The sequence below is a fragment of the Dipodomys spectabilis genome, unplaced genomic scaffold (assembly GCF_019054845.1).
Source record: "Dipodomys spectabilis isolate Male_0828 unplaced genomic scaffold, ASM1905484v1 ptg000095l, whole genome shotgun sequence".
NCBI classification, from domain to species: Eukaryota; Metazoa; Chordata; class Mammalia; order Rodentia; family Heteromyidae; genus Dipodomys; species Dipodomys spectabilis.
This window is the reverse complement of record NW_024870772.1, coordinates 43,049,225-43,068,012: the sequence shown is the minus strand read 5'-3', so window position 1 is coordinate 43,068,012 and position 18,788 is coordinate 43,049,225. Positions and strand designations below refer to the sequence as shown.

At 36.9% G+C, this 18,788-nt stretch overlaps 1 protein-coding gene across 6 annotated transcripts in view; it reads right to left on the bottom strand.

Moving 5' to 3' along the window:
• Setdb2 (SET domain bifurcated histone lysine methyltransferase 2) overlaps positions 1-18,788 on the bottom strand; it is a 34,974-nt gene that overhangs the window by 10,802 nt on the left and 5,384 nt on the right. For 5 of the 6 annotated variants that reach the window (XM_042685709.1, XM_042685705.1, XM_042685706.1 and 2 more), the window contains 7 exons: positions 13,819-13,944; positions 12,023-12,088; positions 9,108-9,204; positions 6,926-7,489; positions 3,965-4,081; positions 2,574-2,743; positions 235-460 (listed from right to left, as the gene is read on the bottom strand). In XM_042685709.1, coding sequence (XP_042541643.1) covers positions 235-460; positions 2,574-2,743; positions 3,965-4,081; positions 6,926-7,489; positions 9,108-9,204; positions 12,023-12,088; positions 13,819-13,944 — 1,366 coding nt within the window. The remainder of the gene's footprint in view (positions 1-234; positions 461-2,573; positions 2,744-3,964; positions 4,082-6,925; positions 7,490-9,107; positions 9,205-12,022; positions 12,089-13,818; positions 13,945-18,788) is intronic. The other variant, XM_042685707.1, reaches the window with a different exon arrangement.

Genomic DNA, 18,788 nt, shown 5'->3' with positions numbered 1-18,788 from the left:
AACTATCGAAAAGAATCTGATTAAATTTACCTAAAGTCAAACTTAGAAATGGAACACTGTCTAGATTTGGATTTCTCAATGGGTTAAATGTTCAACTGTGAAACAAAAGACATATAGGAATGTGTGTGAGGGCAGAGCTGTGGGCTGGGAGGAAGAGGAAGTAAGAAAGAGAGGAAGGACAAAGAACATCCTCCATCCACAATTATTTAATTTTGACCCTCAACTCTTACTCACGTAATAGGCTCTTTTGGATTACCACTAAACTGAGGTAGATGTTCCTCAGCTTTAGCATTTGTAGCAGGTTTTTCCAGTTCTACTGGGATAATTTCAACCTCACAATCTGAACTTGCAACTTCTATTTTCCTCTTTTTGGAACAGGTATTTTTTATAATATCTTCTTCTTTTCCACTTTCATCTCTAGCCTTAGGTTTCCCAGTGTTATCTCGGCTTAGCAATCTTCCTAAAAGAAAAATGCAAGAGTTTGAGCAAGACAGAAAATAATATAATTATTAACAAACAGCAAAGTTCACCTCCAGGCTCTCCTTCAAGACTTGAGGGATCTGGGCTATAGGAACCTTATTTCTAGAATAAAAGTAAAAACATTAACTCATTCTAGAAAATGGTTATAAATATGAAAATTGTTTTTAAAAAGGGCCAATGAGGGTCTACTTATCTTCCACCCATAAAACATACAGAGTATTTGATAATGACAAGGAAATGAGACAAAAAGGAACCCTCAATACATTGTGAGACTGTAAACTAGTACAACCACTATGGAAATTCCTCAAAAGACTTAGAGATCTTCTCTATGGCTCTGCCATATCATTATTGTGTACATATATGAAGAAACATAAATAACATCAACATACCAAAAGACATTTGTATATATGTTAATTATAGCACTGTCCATAATAGCCTAATGCGGGAATGAGCTGACTTGCCCAACAATAGAACAGATAAACAAGATATAACATACATACACACATGCATGCATGCACACACACACTATGGAGTATTACACAATAGTAGAAAAAAACGAAATCGGAAGTGACGCTGTGGCTCGAGCGGTAGAGCGCTGGCCTTGAGCTGAAGAGTGCAGGGACAGCGCCCAGGCCCAGAGTTCAAGCCCTACAACCGACAAAAAAAAGCCAAGTGAAAAAAAGATTTCTTTTGTGATTTTTAGGAAATGAATACAACTGAAGGACATCAGAATGAGACAAGCTAAGCCAGGCATCAGTGGCTCATGCCACACAGGAGGCCGAGATCTGAGGTTCTCAGTTCAAAGCCAGCCTATGCAGAAAAGTCTCCATGAGACACGTATCTCCAATTAATGACTCAAAAACCAGAAGTGTAGAGCATTAACCTTGAGCACAAAGAGGCTCAGGGACAGTACCCAGGCCCTGAGTTCCAGCCCCATAAATTGTGTGTGTGTGTGTGTGTGTGTGTGAGAGAGAGAGAGAGAGAGAGAGAGAGAGAGAGGGAGAGGGAGAGGGAGAGAGAGGGGGGAAAATACCACATTTTCACTCATATGTAAGCTAAACAAATGACAAATATTCACGCACATACATATGTATATACATATACATCCATATCCATTTCTATAAGTATATATTTATAGATAAACACAAAACATAAATCTAAAGGAGGGAATAGAAAGGACAAGGATAAAAAAATAGAGGCTAAATAATTTTGAAAGAGGATGAATGTTTGTAATGATGAAAACTGAACAAAAAAACCCTGCTGAAATGGTTTTGGGAAGGATGAAGAAGGAAGGGAAATGATAGGGGGATACTGATTGGAACGGATAGTAACAAAGATAGCCTCCCCCCCCCACCCCATAACTACTGTAAGCCTAAAAAAGCATTTATCCTTTTCCTTTTTGGAATAATATACAAGAGATTATGGACATGAGCCATTAGTTATTTGCTGAGACAGGGGTCTCACTCACTTTCTGCTTTGAACTCCCATCCTCCCAACTCTGACTCTTTAACTGGGCCTAGAGGTGGTAGCCACTGTGCCCAGTTAATTTTCTTTTTTAAGTTTTCTTCTCTTAAAGCACATGCAGCCATAGAGACAGATATACCTTGCATGTAACAGCCTTCATGCAATAACCTACATTTTCACCTTAAGGCTTTCTTTAATGAAACACCTGGTATCTCCTATGGCATCTTATCCCTTTAGAGGCTCAGGTTCTAGTCACTTCCTCTTCCAATACTCTTTGGAGATGCTGTTTCTCCTTACCTGGCTTTCAGATCTCAATGGTCTTCACTAAGCTGGGCACTGGTGGCTCACGCTTGTAATCCTAGCTACTCAGGAGGCTGAGATCTGAGGAATGCGGTTCGAAGCCAGCCCGGGGAAGAAAAGTCCTCATAAGACTTTTTCCTCCAATTAACACTCAAAAACCCGAAGTGGTACTGTGGCTCAGTTGGTAGAGTGCTGGTTTTGACCATAAAGAGGCTCAGGACAGCACTCAGGCCCTGAGTTCAAGCCCCACAACTACCACTACCTACCACCATTAACAACAAAAAGCAGTTTCTGCTGAAAAATATTTAGATAATAATCCTTTGCTTTACCTGAATAAATGCAAATAAATGTTCCTCTGTCAAGGTCATCAAGGCATCGTACTCCCCATCCCTTCTTCTCAGTCCTGAATACCTGCAGCCTCACTCGAGGACCATGTTGGACAACTCGGTTTTGACATATTTGTCGATTACATTTGCATAAAAGGTTGCATTCATAGATGCTGTAATAAAAAGTGTAAGAGTAAAACTATCACACACAAAACAAGAAGTTTATATTGCTACTAAATTGATAAACTGAGGAAAGAAAACTAAGTATGAAAGTTCTTAGGGCTGGATTTGCTAGGCCAGCGGAATAAAATGGAATCTTATTTACAAAATATATGACACACCGATATTTACTATGCCTGGTATATACTAAATGTCAACTCTATTAAAATGTCTAAAAATGATTAAAGGGAGTTATCTAGAAGGAAAACTTCTGTTTCTAATAATGTTATTTGCTAATAGCTAGTAGCAATTATCAGTTACACGTACATTATGTATATATATATATATATATATATATATTAATTTTTTTGAGGTAAATTCTCACAATGCAGCCCAGGTTGATCTTAAACTCAAAGGTACTTTAGCCTCAGCCACCATTCCTGATTGCTAGCAAATTTCTTTTTTTTTTTTGTTGGTTGTAGGGCTTGAACTCTGGGCCTGGGTGCTGTCCCTCAGCTCTTCAGCTCAAGGCTAGCTCAAGAGAGCCACAGCACCACTTCAGCAAATTTCTTAAAGGGAAAATGGCTATTCAAAATAGGCTGACCGTAAGACAGGTAAGAGCCAGGCTTAAAGCAGGTTAAGTGTTTGAATATATTTTGTGTAATGTGTGTATATTCCAAGAATATACAGAAGTTACCAAATATATAGGTTACCTCATGTATGCATCAATAGATAAGCATACGTCTATAGCTATACATATATACATATAACTATAGACACACGTATACTTATTTATACATACATACATATATGTGCATGTATACATGCATATTGATATGTATGTATATAGCATTAGATATTTCATAAAAGATTTTCAGTATTATCTGGATGCTATAATCCTAGATACTCAGAAGGCTGAGATCTGAGGATGAGTTCAAAGTCAGACTGGCAGGAAAGTCCCTGAGACTGAAGTATTAAAAAAGCCATAAGTAGGAGCACAAGTAGTAGAGCACTAGCCTTGGGCAAAAATGCTCAGGGATGGTAAGCAGCCTCAAGACCAGCACCAAAAACAACAAAAACCAAAAACAACAACAAAAAACCCACCAAACAACAAAAAAGATTTTCAGAACTAGAAACAGAGTTAAACATATTTTAAACAGACTACAGACTACAATAAAAACATACCCACCTTCACAGATACCAATACCCTGCACCAAATCCTCAAGGTTTCTTACCCAGTAGGTATTTGCCTCTGTAGTCTTTTATATTTATATCCAGTACTTATTCTATCCCTTGACAAGAGACATGTTTTGGCATTCCTTGAAGTCAGTTGAAGACATGCACATTTTGTTCTAAAAGGCAGTCAATGTTGAGAAGTCAATAAAAAAAAAAAAGCACTAAGTTAAGGGAGGGTGCAAGCATAATTGTTGCAATTATATTTACAACAGTTGTTTGGTTCACAGGACTTATGGAGCTTTCTTCCCTAAGTAGGTCTCTTTAAAAGGTACCATCAACAAAAGGTACAAAAATACTATCTAGTAACTGTAACTTGCTTCTAATCATGAATGAAATAAATACTTAACTATATGGACTTTCTTAAGCTTTTCAAAATGGGTACGTTTCATTTCTTACTCATTAGCTTATTGATGAATGTTCTTCTAGTTCAAATTTAAGACATAGTTTTGAAAATGTCCTGAGTTTTCTTTCTAATCCATGACACAAAAACATTACAGACTGATGATAAACTTTTTTTTCTTCATAGTGTTGAAAGGCTCTTAAACCACACAACTGAATCTATGTATTTTCCTCCTCTAACTATATAGATGATTAACTTGATAGGGACTCCTACCTTAAAGAGAGGAAGGAATTTTAATACTCCAGGTATGGATTAGAATATGTGATTATTAGTACGGTGATTTAAATCTTTGAACCATAGTCTTCCTTTTGTTGAACTATGTGACTTTTCGGTTTTTCCTGCATGTGCTATGTATCTTCTGTATTATTTATACATACACTGTATGGCAGAGTGCCAGCTGCTGTTTCAGTGACACTGCAAACTAGCATGCCAGTTTTTTCTTATTTTGGATAGTAAGTGTTGCCAATCTATGTGGTTTATTTTACTTTTTAGTTGCTTGTGGGGCTTGAACTTGGGGCCTGGGCACTGTCACTAAAAGCTCTTTTTTTCAAAACTAGTGCTCTACCAGTTTGAGCCACAGCACTACTTCCGTAACTGGAGATAAAGAGTCTCATGGATTTTCCTGCCCTTGCTGGCTTTGAACTGCAACCCTCAAGTCCCAGCCTTCTGAGAAGCTAGGATTACAGGCGTGAACCACCAGTGCCTGGCTCTATTTTCTTTTTTTGAGATTACTCTGTAAATATTTTAAAAGCCAAATCGTATTATATGTAGAGAACAGGCCTTTTCAATGTGAAGAAACCTGGCATTCTTCAATTATGGAAAACTTTCAAGCAAGTATATGTTTGTGTGAGTTCTGCCTTTAGATTTGTTAATTCTTCAGTTATACCAGCCCTACTATTTATTTAGTTTATATATTTAGATTTTTTTTTATAAACAATCACTATGTTTTCTTTATTTCCAAGATTCATTTTAATGCCTATCAGATTCTTTTAATAATCTTTTTATTTCATGGATACAGTATTTCATCTCTTTGAATCTAAGGTCTCGTTTGTGTTAGGCAACTGTTCTATTATTGAGCTATGTCCCAGGGTTTGGTTTTTTTTTTTGACATTTTAAATGTATCTATTTAATTTTATTTTAGTATATGGGCTTTGAATTCAGAGCCTTACAACTTGAACTACATCTCAACCCTTTGTCCTTTAGCCATTTTACAGTAAAGTTCTGATTCTTTTGCTTTTGTCTAGGACTAGCCGTGGGCCGTGATCTTCCTATATCCACAACCTTGAAGCCTGAGGCTTATACCACCACTCTCAGCCTCAAATCTATTTTAAATTCCCTTTAAATTTCATTCTGTATTTGTCTCTTGATTACTCAGATATAAAGTCTTCCAATTTATTGAGGCTCAGACTGCTTCCAAGGTTCTAGATAGTTTTATTTATTTTGTGCTAGTATCAGGCCTTGAACTCAGGACCAGGAAATTCCATTTGTCTTGCATTGGTCTCAGCTGACACTGTAAAATTTGAGCCATACCTTCAGTCTGATCCTAAACATTTTTAATAAGTGGCGCTCCCTCGAAGTTCTGCCCAGTACCTGTAACTGCCTGGTTATCGTACAACTGTGGGGCTCTCCCCAGGCTCTGAGGTCGCCTCCTCTTCTGCTACTATCACATCTCCTTCTCACCCTTCCCTATGTAATCTCTCACCACCACTAGTTCATGCTATACCCTAGAGTGCCAACCAGCAGTTTGGCTCTCTCATATAAACTCTGTTCTGCCTGAATTGCAGGGTGGTCTCCTTTCGGCAACCTTTACACAGAGTGTGGGTTTTTCTCTTGTATCTACCTCCATGTTGCATACTTTCTCATTGCTTTGCATCTAATTCTACAGTCTTCTGCGTGAGAGGGTAATGAGAGCGGAATTAAGCCAAACTCAGGTAATAGCACCTTTCTATTTCTCACTTCACACTCTGAGAAGATGGTGGAAACTATTACCTATACCACACATTCCTCCCTTAGTAGTGACTTCAATTTCTGATGGCAAATATGATATAAAAATATTAAATAGAAAATTCTAGGAAGACATAATACATAACAGTTTTGAATTATATGCTGCCCTGAGCAGTGTGGTGAAATGTCCATTGTCCACTCTATGGCCCCTGCCATGTGGATCATTCCTTTGTCTACTCTATACTACCCACCCATTAGTCACTGAGTAGCCACCTGCATTATTAGATCACATGCTGTGGTACTGCAGTGCTTGTGTTAATCCTCTTATTTTACTTACTAATGGCTCCAAAGTGCAAGAGCAGTGATACAGAGGAGGTACAATGTGGAAGAACACATTAACTCTGGTGCCATGTAGCAATACTGCATGGGAGACTGGAAAAGCATAGTTTAGATAGAGTCCACCCTATACAGGCTTTTAGACATCCACTGGGTACCTGAACAAACCCAATTTAGATTCTTTGTGAATGTTTTAGACAGACAAATTAGTACACAGAACTTCTCGACAAGTAGTCTCTACATTCAATTTTTGTTAAATGTCCTATTTTTTTCTACTCACATGTCTATGCAGCCCTCAGAACAGTCACATGAATCAGTAAACATGTTGGAAAAGTTGTTTAGATAACATGCTCGTGGCCACACAGTCTTTCTGTACTTAAACTGTGGAAGTTGTCTACTGTCAATTTCATTACAGAAAGAAACAGGCACTGATTCCACACCATTACTAATATCTGCATCAGAAATAACAACAGCTTCCCGGGGGTGATTCCGAGTCAATTGTACATAGGTATTGAAAGAAAAATTGTCTGTAAATAAAAAGTTGCACTCTGTTTCAAGCAGGTAATGAAAGACTTCCTCCATGTTTCGTAGACTCTTTCCACAAGGAGTTTTGTAACTCACATGGAGTGCAGAAGAATGAGAGTTTGTCTTAGCATGTCGTCTTTGGAAGTGACACTTAATTGGCAGCTGTAGAGGGTTTTCTCCCTTGAAGGTTGCTGGCATTTTGATCAGACAAGCACCAGAACAGTCATGAATTTTGTAAGATAATTTCAAAGGTGATTCTTTTTCTTTTTCTCCAGGGCTTACATGTTCCACAGGGAAAACTTCCTGCTTTTCAGAAGATCTGTTGATATAAATTGTTTATTAATATCTCAAATTTGCAGTTCAATTTATGTGTTCGGAACACTGTATACTAAGGTAGGCATTATTAGTTACTACTATCTTTTTGAAGAATAAGATTAGCCTGATTCTGAAATAAATATTTTAGTGTGCAGCCATTTAAAGATTATAAATACTTTCAGCAAACTCTGGGAAACCATAATAAATGTTCCTTGTGTTTTGGAACTAAGCTTTTAAATTTCCCTGAAGAATGTGAGTTTTTTTTTTTTTTTTTTTACTTTTGGTGTCTACTACATATTAAAATACAGGTATTGTAGAGATTTTTTTTTTTAACATTCATTATATAATGCAGCACTAGCAGGATTTTCTCTGTAGGTGGAAATGACCTCTATCTATGCTGTCCAAAAGAGTTACTAGCCATATGTAGCTATGAAATACTTTTTAAATGTGGCTAGTGTGGGACCCCCACCCTCCAAAAAAAGAATTTTAAATCTTACTAAATTTTAGCCAGGTTCATACCTGTATTTACCTATTTATCCAAGAGGCTGAGATCTGGAGATGAGGCCAGCCCAGGCAGAAAAGTTCACTAAGTTCCATTTACAAAATAACCAGCCATACCATTCCTGTGCATCTACCCAGAGCATCACAAGCCAGGATACCATAAGGACACTTGTACATCCATGTTCACTACTGCACTATTCACAATAGCCAAGTTGTGGAAACAGCCCAGATGCCCCAGAATAAATGAGTGAATCAAAAAAAAAAAAAAAAAAAAAAAGGTGGTACCTACACACAATGGAATTTTATACTTCTGCTAGAAAGAATAATATTATGTCATTTGTAGGGAAATGGATGGACTTCAAAGAAATCAAGTTAATTGAGGTAAGCCAAGTTCAGAAATACAAATGGCATATGAATTCTCTCATATGCGGAAGCTAGATCTAAAATACCAAGACATAATAAATTATACAGGTCTCTAGGCATTCATACACAGACAAAAGGATACTCTTAGGAGAGCAATAGAGAGGTACAAGGCCTAAGTGCATCTGATCATACAAAATAATACTTATCAAAATGAACTCCAGGAAATGAAAACAATAGGGTTTTTCTTTTTTTGCTGTTTTTGTTTTCTTTTCTCTTTGTCTTGTTTATCTGTCTATACATCTTTGGGAATGTTACGGGGACCCACAGAAATACGGTTTTGATTTTGTGGGGAACAACAATCTTTGTCCTAGGAGAAAGTAATTTCATGAATTTCCCCTTAATTAGTACTTGAAAGTGTGAGACAGACTTTATCTACTAAAAAGACAAAGTATCAGATTTTCCTCTTGTACAATTTTTTATGTAGAAGAAGGACTCAATGTATTAATAAAATGAACAAAGATCAACAGTTAAATCATAAAAAGATTGGATTACCATGAGACAGTAAATAAATAACTTATTAAAGAAGCCAGGTAACTGTATCCTACATAAATACTGAAATTTACAATTTTTTAAAGCATTTTTAATGGAAAGAGATTTTTATATATTTTATCTAACATCAAATGATTTGAATGAGTGGATGATTTGAATACATCTCTTTTAGGAGCAATAGCATTCATAAACATAACGTATATACTTACTGAAGTATACTGTCTTCTGTAAAGGAGTTCTCATATGATGTAGAAGGAAATACATTTGATTTGTTTTCCTTTTCATTCTTAATCATATGCTTATAATCTACATGAAAAAAATTTGACCAACAAGTAAGCCAAGTTAAAAAATATTTCACAGAAAAATAACATAGCTTTCCAAGGATAATATAACAAAATTGCAAAAGTTTATATATCTTTTGTTTTCTTAATATAACTATTTTAGGATAATGGGGTTTAAGTATTTGGCTACCTGTCTATTTGTATTCTCATATTTCCCTTTTTTTTGTTGGTCATGGGGCTTGAACTCTGGGCCTGAGCACTATCCCTCACCTCTTCAGCTCAAGGCTAGCGCTCTACCACTTGAACTAGCACCACTTCCGGTTTTCTGGTGGTTTATTGGAGATAAGAGTTTCATGGACTTTTCTGCCCGAGCTGCTTTGAACCATCATCCTCAGATCTCAGCCTCCTGAGTAGCTAGGATTACAGGCGTGAGCCATTGGTGCCCGGCTCTCATATTTCCTTTTTTTACACCTAATTATTCTTTCTTCTTTTTTTCTTACTATGTTGCCCAGGCTGGCCTCAAACTCCTGAGCTCAAGTGATACTCCTGTCTCATTCTTCTGAGTAGAAGTACAACTATATTTACAGAGCACCATGCATGACATGTCGCTTTCTTCTGCTACTTCTTTATTTCTTTTGTGGTGTTGGGGATAGAACCGAGTGCCATGTAAATGGTGGACAATACTTCTTAATTGTTCTTATACTTCATCTACTCTTACCCTTCAATGTATCTATAAGCTTTATGTTTAATGAAAAAGCTATAAATTATAGCTAGAAACGTTTCTGTTTTTCCCAATGCACTAAAATAACTTAAAAGATAATTTGATCCTTATTGTCTTGCTATTCAAAAAATTAACCCAATGATACCTATTAAAGCAGGTAAGGCAGACATTAAGGACCCCTATGACAGGTATAAGGAGTATTGCTATAGGATTTTCCAGTAAGGAATGGAGACTGGCTCAATTCCAATAGCATGGGCTAGTAGGAATGTATAGCCAAGGAGCACAGTGGAATGACTACACAAAAAAATGTCTAAGAAGAAATATCCAGACAAAGGAGGATTCTGGAGAAACTGAGCAAATAAGATTCTTGCTAAAGACTGGCCACCATGATCAAACATTACATGGAGACTGGTAGGAGATGAGACACCCAATCAGATATCAAGGGTGATTAGACATTGTACAGGAACACTGCATGTTTTTACAGTTTAAGCAAGAAAAATTAAAAGTAACTAGTGGTTTGATCAGTGTTCTGGAGAGCCCAGGCTGGATCCCTCAAAAGCTCCACATCAAGTCCTTGTGTTTCTCTCATCTGAAATATTCATTTGAAAATAATGGAAGTATGAAACTTTATTGCTAAAACTGTCAATTACCTAACTCTCTTAATTATTCAAAACATTTCTCTACTATTGGCAAAAATATACACTTCTATTTTGGTAAATTCACTACACTGCAGGTGAACAAACTATTAAAATTATATTAAAAAAATAAAATTATTACTTTTGGTGACCTCAGAAGAAAAACACAACTTACTTTTCAGTGGAAAGTAAGTTGTTTCAAGAAAGTATATAAAAAAAAATAATATTGCTTAAAATTAATTCCTTGGTACCATCTCCTGAATTTTAAAAGCTTAAAATTAATGTAATCCTTTAAGGGTGTGTTAGATGCCTAAGCTGAAGGCATTTGAAGCAATAATGCAGGAAGGAGCTTTCTCTGAACTCTTTGTAACTGTCTACAAACACATCTTCCAAAACCAACCAAACCAAACCAATTGTTACAAATCCCCATTTTCCACAGGGTTCAGCCAGGAAAAGTGAGTGATTACTGGTGAGCAGGGAAAGCTGGTCTCATTCCCACACATTACACGCCTGTAATTCTAGCTACTCAGGAGGCTGAGATCTGAGGATCACAGTTCAAAGCCAGCCCGGGCAGGAACTTCCGTGAGATTCTTATCTCTAACCACCAGAAAACCAGAAGTGGCGCTGTGGCTCAAGTGGTATGAGCTGAAGAGCTCAGGGACAGCACCCAGCCCGAGTTCAAGCCCCACAACCAACCAAAAAACAAAAACAAAACAAAACAAAAAACCAACTAAGAGCTGGGAAGGTGGCTCAGTGGTAGAGTGCTTGCCTTGCATGCATGAGGCCCTGGGTTCGATTCCTCAGCACCACATAAGCAGGAAAAAAAAAAAAAGCTGGAAGTGGCACTGTGGCTCAAGTGGTAGAGCACTAGCCTTGAGCTGAAGAGCTGAGGGACAGCACCCAGGCCCAGAGTTCAGGCCCCACGACCAGACCAAAAAAAAAAAAAAAAAAGCCAACTAAATTAAGTTGTGGAACCGCCCACTGTTGTTCACAGGTAACTGAAGAGTTACTTGGTGTATGGAGAAACCATATTTTTTGGTCAGAGGTGTTGTGAAAAACAAAAAGGTTTTTCTTTTTGTGTTATCTCTCTAATCCTTCTAAACTGAATTTGCTTAGTGGCTGGTCTAGAAAAGAAAATTTTACCAATTATCTTATAGCAGAATATACCTTTCTAGTTGTGTTCTTCACAGAAAGCAGGTTAAAATGGATTAAAATCTTAAGACTTCTATCTATACTATCTGCATGAGATTTTGTGAATATACACATTTGTTCAGTCTTCCCCTAGAATGCCTAGTGGGAAGCGCATTCCCTAACCTTACATAGGTAGGACTTTTCGGCTAATAGAAGAAACTGAGGACTATATAACTTAGCAATGTAAATCTTACATTTCATTTCAAATTATATTTAACCTGGCTACTAGGGTAGCCTGCTCCATGGCAAGAAAATGCCGTGGAACATTCTAGAATTGGCATAGAAAATGTACATACCCTTTACCAATGTTGAATTGTTACTTATAGTTGCTTCATTCACTAGAATCATTGCTTGGATATACTCTGGTAAAAAAAAAAAAAAAAAAACAAAGAATAAAACGAAAGCAGTTACTATCAGGTTTATTCAAGCTTCCAATTTACAATTTACACACTTTATCTAATAATCTTCAATCTCCCCTGAGAAGTTTAAATGACAATCTGCATTAGGGACCAAGAAAAAGAGGCTCAGAGGTTAATTTATTCTGGACTTCTAAGCTAAAAAGACTAGAACTGGATTCAAAAACTACATAAATCTGATTCCTAAAGGATTTAGAAAGAATATTAAAATGAAAAGTGTTTCCTTTTGTAAATATATAATATGTAATAACTTCTGTAATAAACAGAAATGTCACTAGGGAGCACTAATAATAGTTTGGAGAAAATTTTTTTTTTTTTGTCGGTTGTGGGGCTTGAACTCTGGGCCTGGGCGCTGTCCCTCAGCTCTTCAGCTCAAGGCGAGCACTCTACCACTTGAGCTACAGCGCCACTTCCGGTTTTCTGGTGGTTTATTGGAGATAGGAGTCTCACGGTCTCTCCTGCCCGGGCTGGCTTTGAACCGCGATCCTCAGATCTCAGCCTCCTGAGTAGCTAGGATTACAGGCGTGAGCCACCAGCGCCCGGCTTGGAGAAAATTTTTGTTTCCAACTGTATGTCCTTATACACTAAAGGAAGATTTCACATTAAAGACATATGCTCTACAACCAAAGGGTAAAGACAAAAGAAAAAAAAAATCCAAAACCTTGGATTAAAATGCAGAAAACTAGTTTTGCTTTCACAAAACTAGTATTGTTGAAAGCAGGCAAAACATGGTCATAAGTGGGTGTGTTGGGGAGGGAGGGGTTGTGAGGAGATATGGAGCTCAGCCATGGGAGAAGGGATTACCCAAGGCTTCACACATTTTAGGCCTGAATTCTACAACAGAGCTACCTATGTAGCCTCCAGACTTTTACATACTTAAGAATAATTGTCTGAATAATGGATATTTTCTTTGTTGTATTTTCCAACATATAACAAATGTGATATAGTAAGACGATACTGAGGGGTTGGGTGGAACTGGGAGAGATGGACAAGAATGATGAATGATACTGATCGAGGTATATTGTACTCACACACTGGAATGTTAAATTGAAGCCCCTTTGTACAACTACTTAAAGATAATGAAAAATATGAAAGAAAAAAAGTATGAAACAAGGAAAAAAATATCCTTATCCCAGGTATTCACTCAGAGGGTGAAGTAGTCAGATTGCTTGAGCAGAGTTCTGAACTAATCTGGGCACTATTTCTAAAACAGAAAGGGGAGGTGTAGCCTGAAGTAAAAAGAAGTAAGATCAGTAGCTGTTATTTATAATCAGATTTATCCATGTTTATGACATGGAATAATAAATTGAATTTTTTAGGAAAAAAATAAAAAATAGAATCCATGTTAGGTTCATAAACCAAGTGTCAGTGGCTTACACCTGTAATCCTAGTTACTCAGGAAGCTTAGAGCTAAGGATCAAAGTTTGAAGACAGTCCAGGCAGAAAAAGTCTGAGAGACTCTTATCTCCAATTAAGCACCAAAAAAGACAGAAATGAACCTATGGCTCAAATAGTAGATCATCAGGCTTGGGCAAAAATGCTCAGGGATAGTATCTAGGCCCTAAGATAAAGCACCAGGATTGGCACAAAAAAACAAAACAAAACAAAAAAACAGAAGCAGCATTATCCATGTCAATGAATATAAAGTATATCCAAGATTTTAATGTCTTTTATACCTTTATTTGTAGCTGACCTATCTTTGATCTTCTGTTTTAATGACTGTAGCACATTTTGTACTTTTTCAAACATGAAGTCCACTTTTCCATCATCTTCTAGCTCCATCCAGAAAGCTTTTGCATCACCTAGAAAAAAAGAGAGCAACTTAGGAATTCAATGGAAATAGATTGAAAATAGATTAAATCACTAGGGCACAAGTTACAGAAAATCCAGTTGGTTTCTAAATAAAATTAAGGTTCAAGCAGTCTGTCACTTTCTTTGAGGAAAAAAGGATTTTGGTAATACTTCCTTATAAAGAAAAGAAACCAAGTGCTGGTGGCTCATGCTTGCAATCCTAGCTACTGAGGAGACTGAGATCTGAGGATCACGGTTCAAAGCCAGCCCTGTCAAGAAAGTTCACGAGACTCCTATCTCCAATTAATCAACAGAAAACTGCAAGTGGCACTGTGGCTCAAAGTAGTTGAGCACTAACCTTGAGTGAAAGAGCTCAAGCACAACACCCAGTCCTTAAGTTCAAGTTCCATGACCAACAACAACAACAAAAAAAGAACATGATCGGAGTACCTCATTTATTTTTGCTAACTTAAATATATAAATATGTTGACAACTTCAATGATATTATTCTTGCATAGAAGGTAAAAGAAATTACTCCTTTAGAGTTGTAATAATTTACACATATAAATTTTATTTATACATATAAAATTTATACATTTAAAAGTTTCAGAAATATTAGGCATGATGGCACATGCTTGTAATCTCAGTACTTGAAAGGTTAAGGCAAGAGGATCTTGAAATACTAAGGCCAGCTGAAGCTACTTAGTAAAACTCTGTCCCCCAAAATAAAACCAAGCTGGGTACCACTATTAGCTACTCAGAAGGCTGAGATATGGAGGATTGCCAATTCAAAGCCAGCTGGGCAAAAAAGTCTAGAAGATTCCATTTCTAATCACCAAAGCAGCAGACTTTGGAGTCATGGCTCAAATAGTAAAGCAAGTATGAGCAAGAAAGCCAAGCAAGGAGTTCAAGGTCCTGAGCCACACACATATCCACACAAATAAACTAGAAGCAATCAAACAAAAAGCTTCAGAATACTTCTACATAGATTTTAGAATAATTCATCTTAATGACTGCTGAAAATAACTATATATCCAGTAATATTTCTTTTTTTAAAAAAAGATTTATGGTAACTAACTTTTATTACATGAAGGAAAATAATACTTAAAGTTTTTACAGGTAAACTTATATAAGGAAGCCAGTATTTCTAATGCCTTGCAATTTCCTTTTGAAATAATCCTTTTGAAGCTAAAAACAATAAAGAGAAAGGCAATTAAAATAAATCACAACTTTCACATTGATACAATGTTTAGAAGTGATAAAATTTTTATCATGTTAAAGATAACTTATAAAATGTTAAGATGACCAAATAAAAGTGGCTGAAATTAAATAATATGGCCCTAAGCACAGAGGTATTAATAACTGCACTTTAAAAAGTCACTGAGTAGCCATTTGAAGTATTAACGGCCAAAGACCAGAAAATTACAAAAACCTACTTTCCTTAACAAAAAATAAATCCTAAACCTCCAAGTTTGACAATGGAGTCAAAATCTTCATAAGGAAAGAGGCTTAGGCCTGAGTCACAACTCCTACTGGGAGAATCACCTTTCCCAAAGTGGATCTAGGCCTAATTAGAACTGCTGCTAAGTGGTCTCGGGAGAGGGACAGTTTCTCGGTCAACATTCTGGTCTGACACATACTACACAACACAAAGCATGCTTTAAAAATTCTCTGTAGCACAGCCCAGACTTTCAAGATCTGAAACAAATTCAGTGCAAGAAGACAAAACCTATGATAAAAATTGCTTCTGTACCTCACTAATCAAATTTATTTTTTAGATGGAAGCCTACTGAAGAAGTATAAGCTATTTATGTTGTAGATACATGTTTCTTTGAAAGATCACAGAAGCCATCCTTGATGCCTTAATCAGAGAACTTGGAAGTCAAGGCAGAGTCTGATGCCAGCTTAGACTATACAGTGTCACCTTGCCACAAAAAAAAAATCAAATACAGCCAGGCAACAGTGGCTCACACTTATAAATCTGGCTACTTAGAGGCGCTGAGATCTAAGGATCATGGTTTAAAGCCAGTAATGGGTGGATAAGTCCATGAGACTCATTTCCAATTAGCCACCAAAAAGCTGTAAGTGGACTCTGGCTCACGTGGCAGAGTGCCAACCCTGAGGGAAAAAAGGTAAGAGATAACACTCAGGCCCTGGGTTCAAGGCTTTCCCCTCCCCCCGCCTCAACCAGTAAGATAGATCACTCAGGTGGTAGTGAGAAGAGTTTAGAATGGCTTCCATCTTTCTGTCTCAGTTATCCATTCTGATAGTAATGCTATTCACTAAGGTGGGGAGTAAAAGGTAGAGGGACAGATGGGAAAGTCAAACGGGAAGAAGCTCATTTTATAAACAAGTTATCTAGGCTACAGGATAAGATTTGCCAATTCTGGAGTCAATAACATACAAACACTAGCCAAAGCCAAAAAATATGTGTGGGTCCTTAAGGAGAATGTACAGAAAAAAAGACAGTCTTCTATAGAACACCAACATGGAAATGAAAGGACAAGGAACCATGACACCTTACAAATTAGAAGGGAAATTCAGGAGAGGAGTGGATCAAGAGTCAAGGGAAGGATAGAAATCATAATTAACAAAGCAGGCTTTGTTCAAAGATTCGTTCATGTTGGAATTAAAGTACTGCCTATTAGGTGTAGGACCACATCTGCATTAGAGATGAGTTGATGAATATGTCAGCATGTTGGCAGCTGGCCAGAGATTACTACATACAAGTCTTAGGCAAAAGAAATTAATTATAGAAATAACTGAAAGTTGTTTTTTGGTTTTTTTTTGGGTCCGGTCGTGGGGCCTGAACTCTGGGCCTGGGCACTGTCCCTCAGCTCTTCAGCTCAAGGCTAGCGCTCTACCACTTGAGCCACAGCACCACTTCCGGCTTTTTTCTTTTTGCTTATGTGGTGCTGAGGAATCGAACCCAGGGCCTCATGCATGCAAGGCAAGTGCTCTACCACTGAGCCAATTTCCCAGTCCCTGAAATAGTTCTTTAATAGTAAAATTTTACAGAAATTATCCATATCATTTCAATGAGAAAAATTTTTATGGAACACTTATTCCCAGGATCCCTAAAATAATTAAATTTTCATTAATTATCAGCAAAAATCATCGCTTTTAAGCAAAGTTGTTATTCAAATAAAGTAACCAGTTAATATTACCATGTTTCCTTTCATGAATGTAAATTAGCACCCTATTTTAGAGATTTGTCTTTATCAGATTTTGAAATGAAACCAGTTTTTAAAAAAAAGATGGTATGTAAAGGGTGAACAAATATAGCACTGGTACTCATTAGATATGATGAAAAATGAGCTATACAAATTGTGGGTGGGGATGGAAAGGAAAAACTGGGAGAGAGTGAGGGAAGGGGTGACATCGTCCAAAAAGAAATGTACTTTTTTCTTTTTTTTGATTATGGGACTTGAACTCTGGACCTGGGCATTGTCCATGAGCTCTTCAGCTCAAGGTAAGCTCTCTATACATGGGCCACAGTGCCACTTATGATTTTCTGGTGTTTTGTTGGAGATAAGAGTTCTCACAGACTTTCCTACCCAGGCTGGCTTTGAACCATGATCCTCAGACCTCAGCTTCCTGAGTAGCTAAGATTACAGGCATGAGCCACTGGTGCCTGGCTAAGAAATGTACTTTATACTTGACTTATGTAACTGTACCTCACCTTTATAAAAATTGAAATATAAAAAAGAGTGAAAAAAAACATGGTATGCATATATGTATGTACATACAATGGAATATTATTTAGCCACAAATGAATGAAATCCTATTCCTAGTGGCAATACATGGGAGAAACTGGAGGGTATCATGTAAAGTGAAATAAGTCAGACATGAAAGACAAATATCCCATGTTCTTTTTTATAATTTGAATCTAAAGGAGTTGATCTCATAGAAATTGAGATCTCACACTGGAGACAGAAGAGGAGGTGAGATAAATGGAAAAAGATTGGTCGGTGGGTACTAAATTGCAGTTAGGAGAAATTAGTTTTGCTGCACCATAAGGGTGACAATACATAATATATGTTTTTAAAAGTTGAAGAAAAGGTTGGGCTGAAAGTATGGCTCAAATGATAAAGTGTTAGACATGATCAAGAAAGCTGCTCAGAGCCAGAGGCCCTGAGCTTAAGCCAAAATATCTCACACCAAAGAATTAATAAAAAAGATTTCTACAAAAAAAAAGTAACTTTTTGTTAAATGGTTGGTCATAGCTCTTGAACTAATGGCCATGGCGTTGTCCCTGAGATTTTTGCTCAAGGTTAATGATCTACCACTGAGAGCCATAGCTCCACTTCTGTTTTTCAGGTGGTTAATTGGAGATAGTCTCATGGACTTTCCTGCCCAGCCTGGTTTTGAATTGCGATCTTCAGATCTCGGTATCCTCAGTACTTAAGATTAAAGATGTGAGCCATCTGCACCTGCAAATGGTTGGAACTTTTGATAGCACTAAAATATTCTGGAATCAGAGATAACTGAGTCCTAGTGTAACATGCTAAAACTGATTCTAGTTTTTAGTGACTATGATTTAAAGTATTTTACAGAATGTTGGCATATTATTATTTATTCTGATGTGGAATAATTAAATTACTCAAAAAATAAGATAACTGCTTAGTGGTGGAAATGATGAATTAAGAAGACAATGATAATATAAACTAAGAAACCAACATCAAGGGGTATAGCTCAGTAGTAAAGTGTGCAGAGAATGTACAAGATTTTGAGTTCAATTCCCAGAATAACTGACAAATGAATTAAGAAAACTAAGCTAGTCAAAAGAATACCAAAAATGCTTCTATAAAAAATGTATGTAAATATGCAAATCACTTATAGTATGTATTTATGT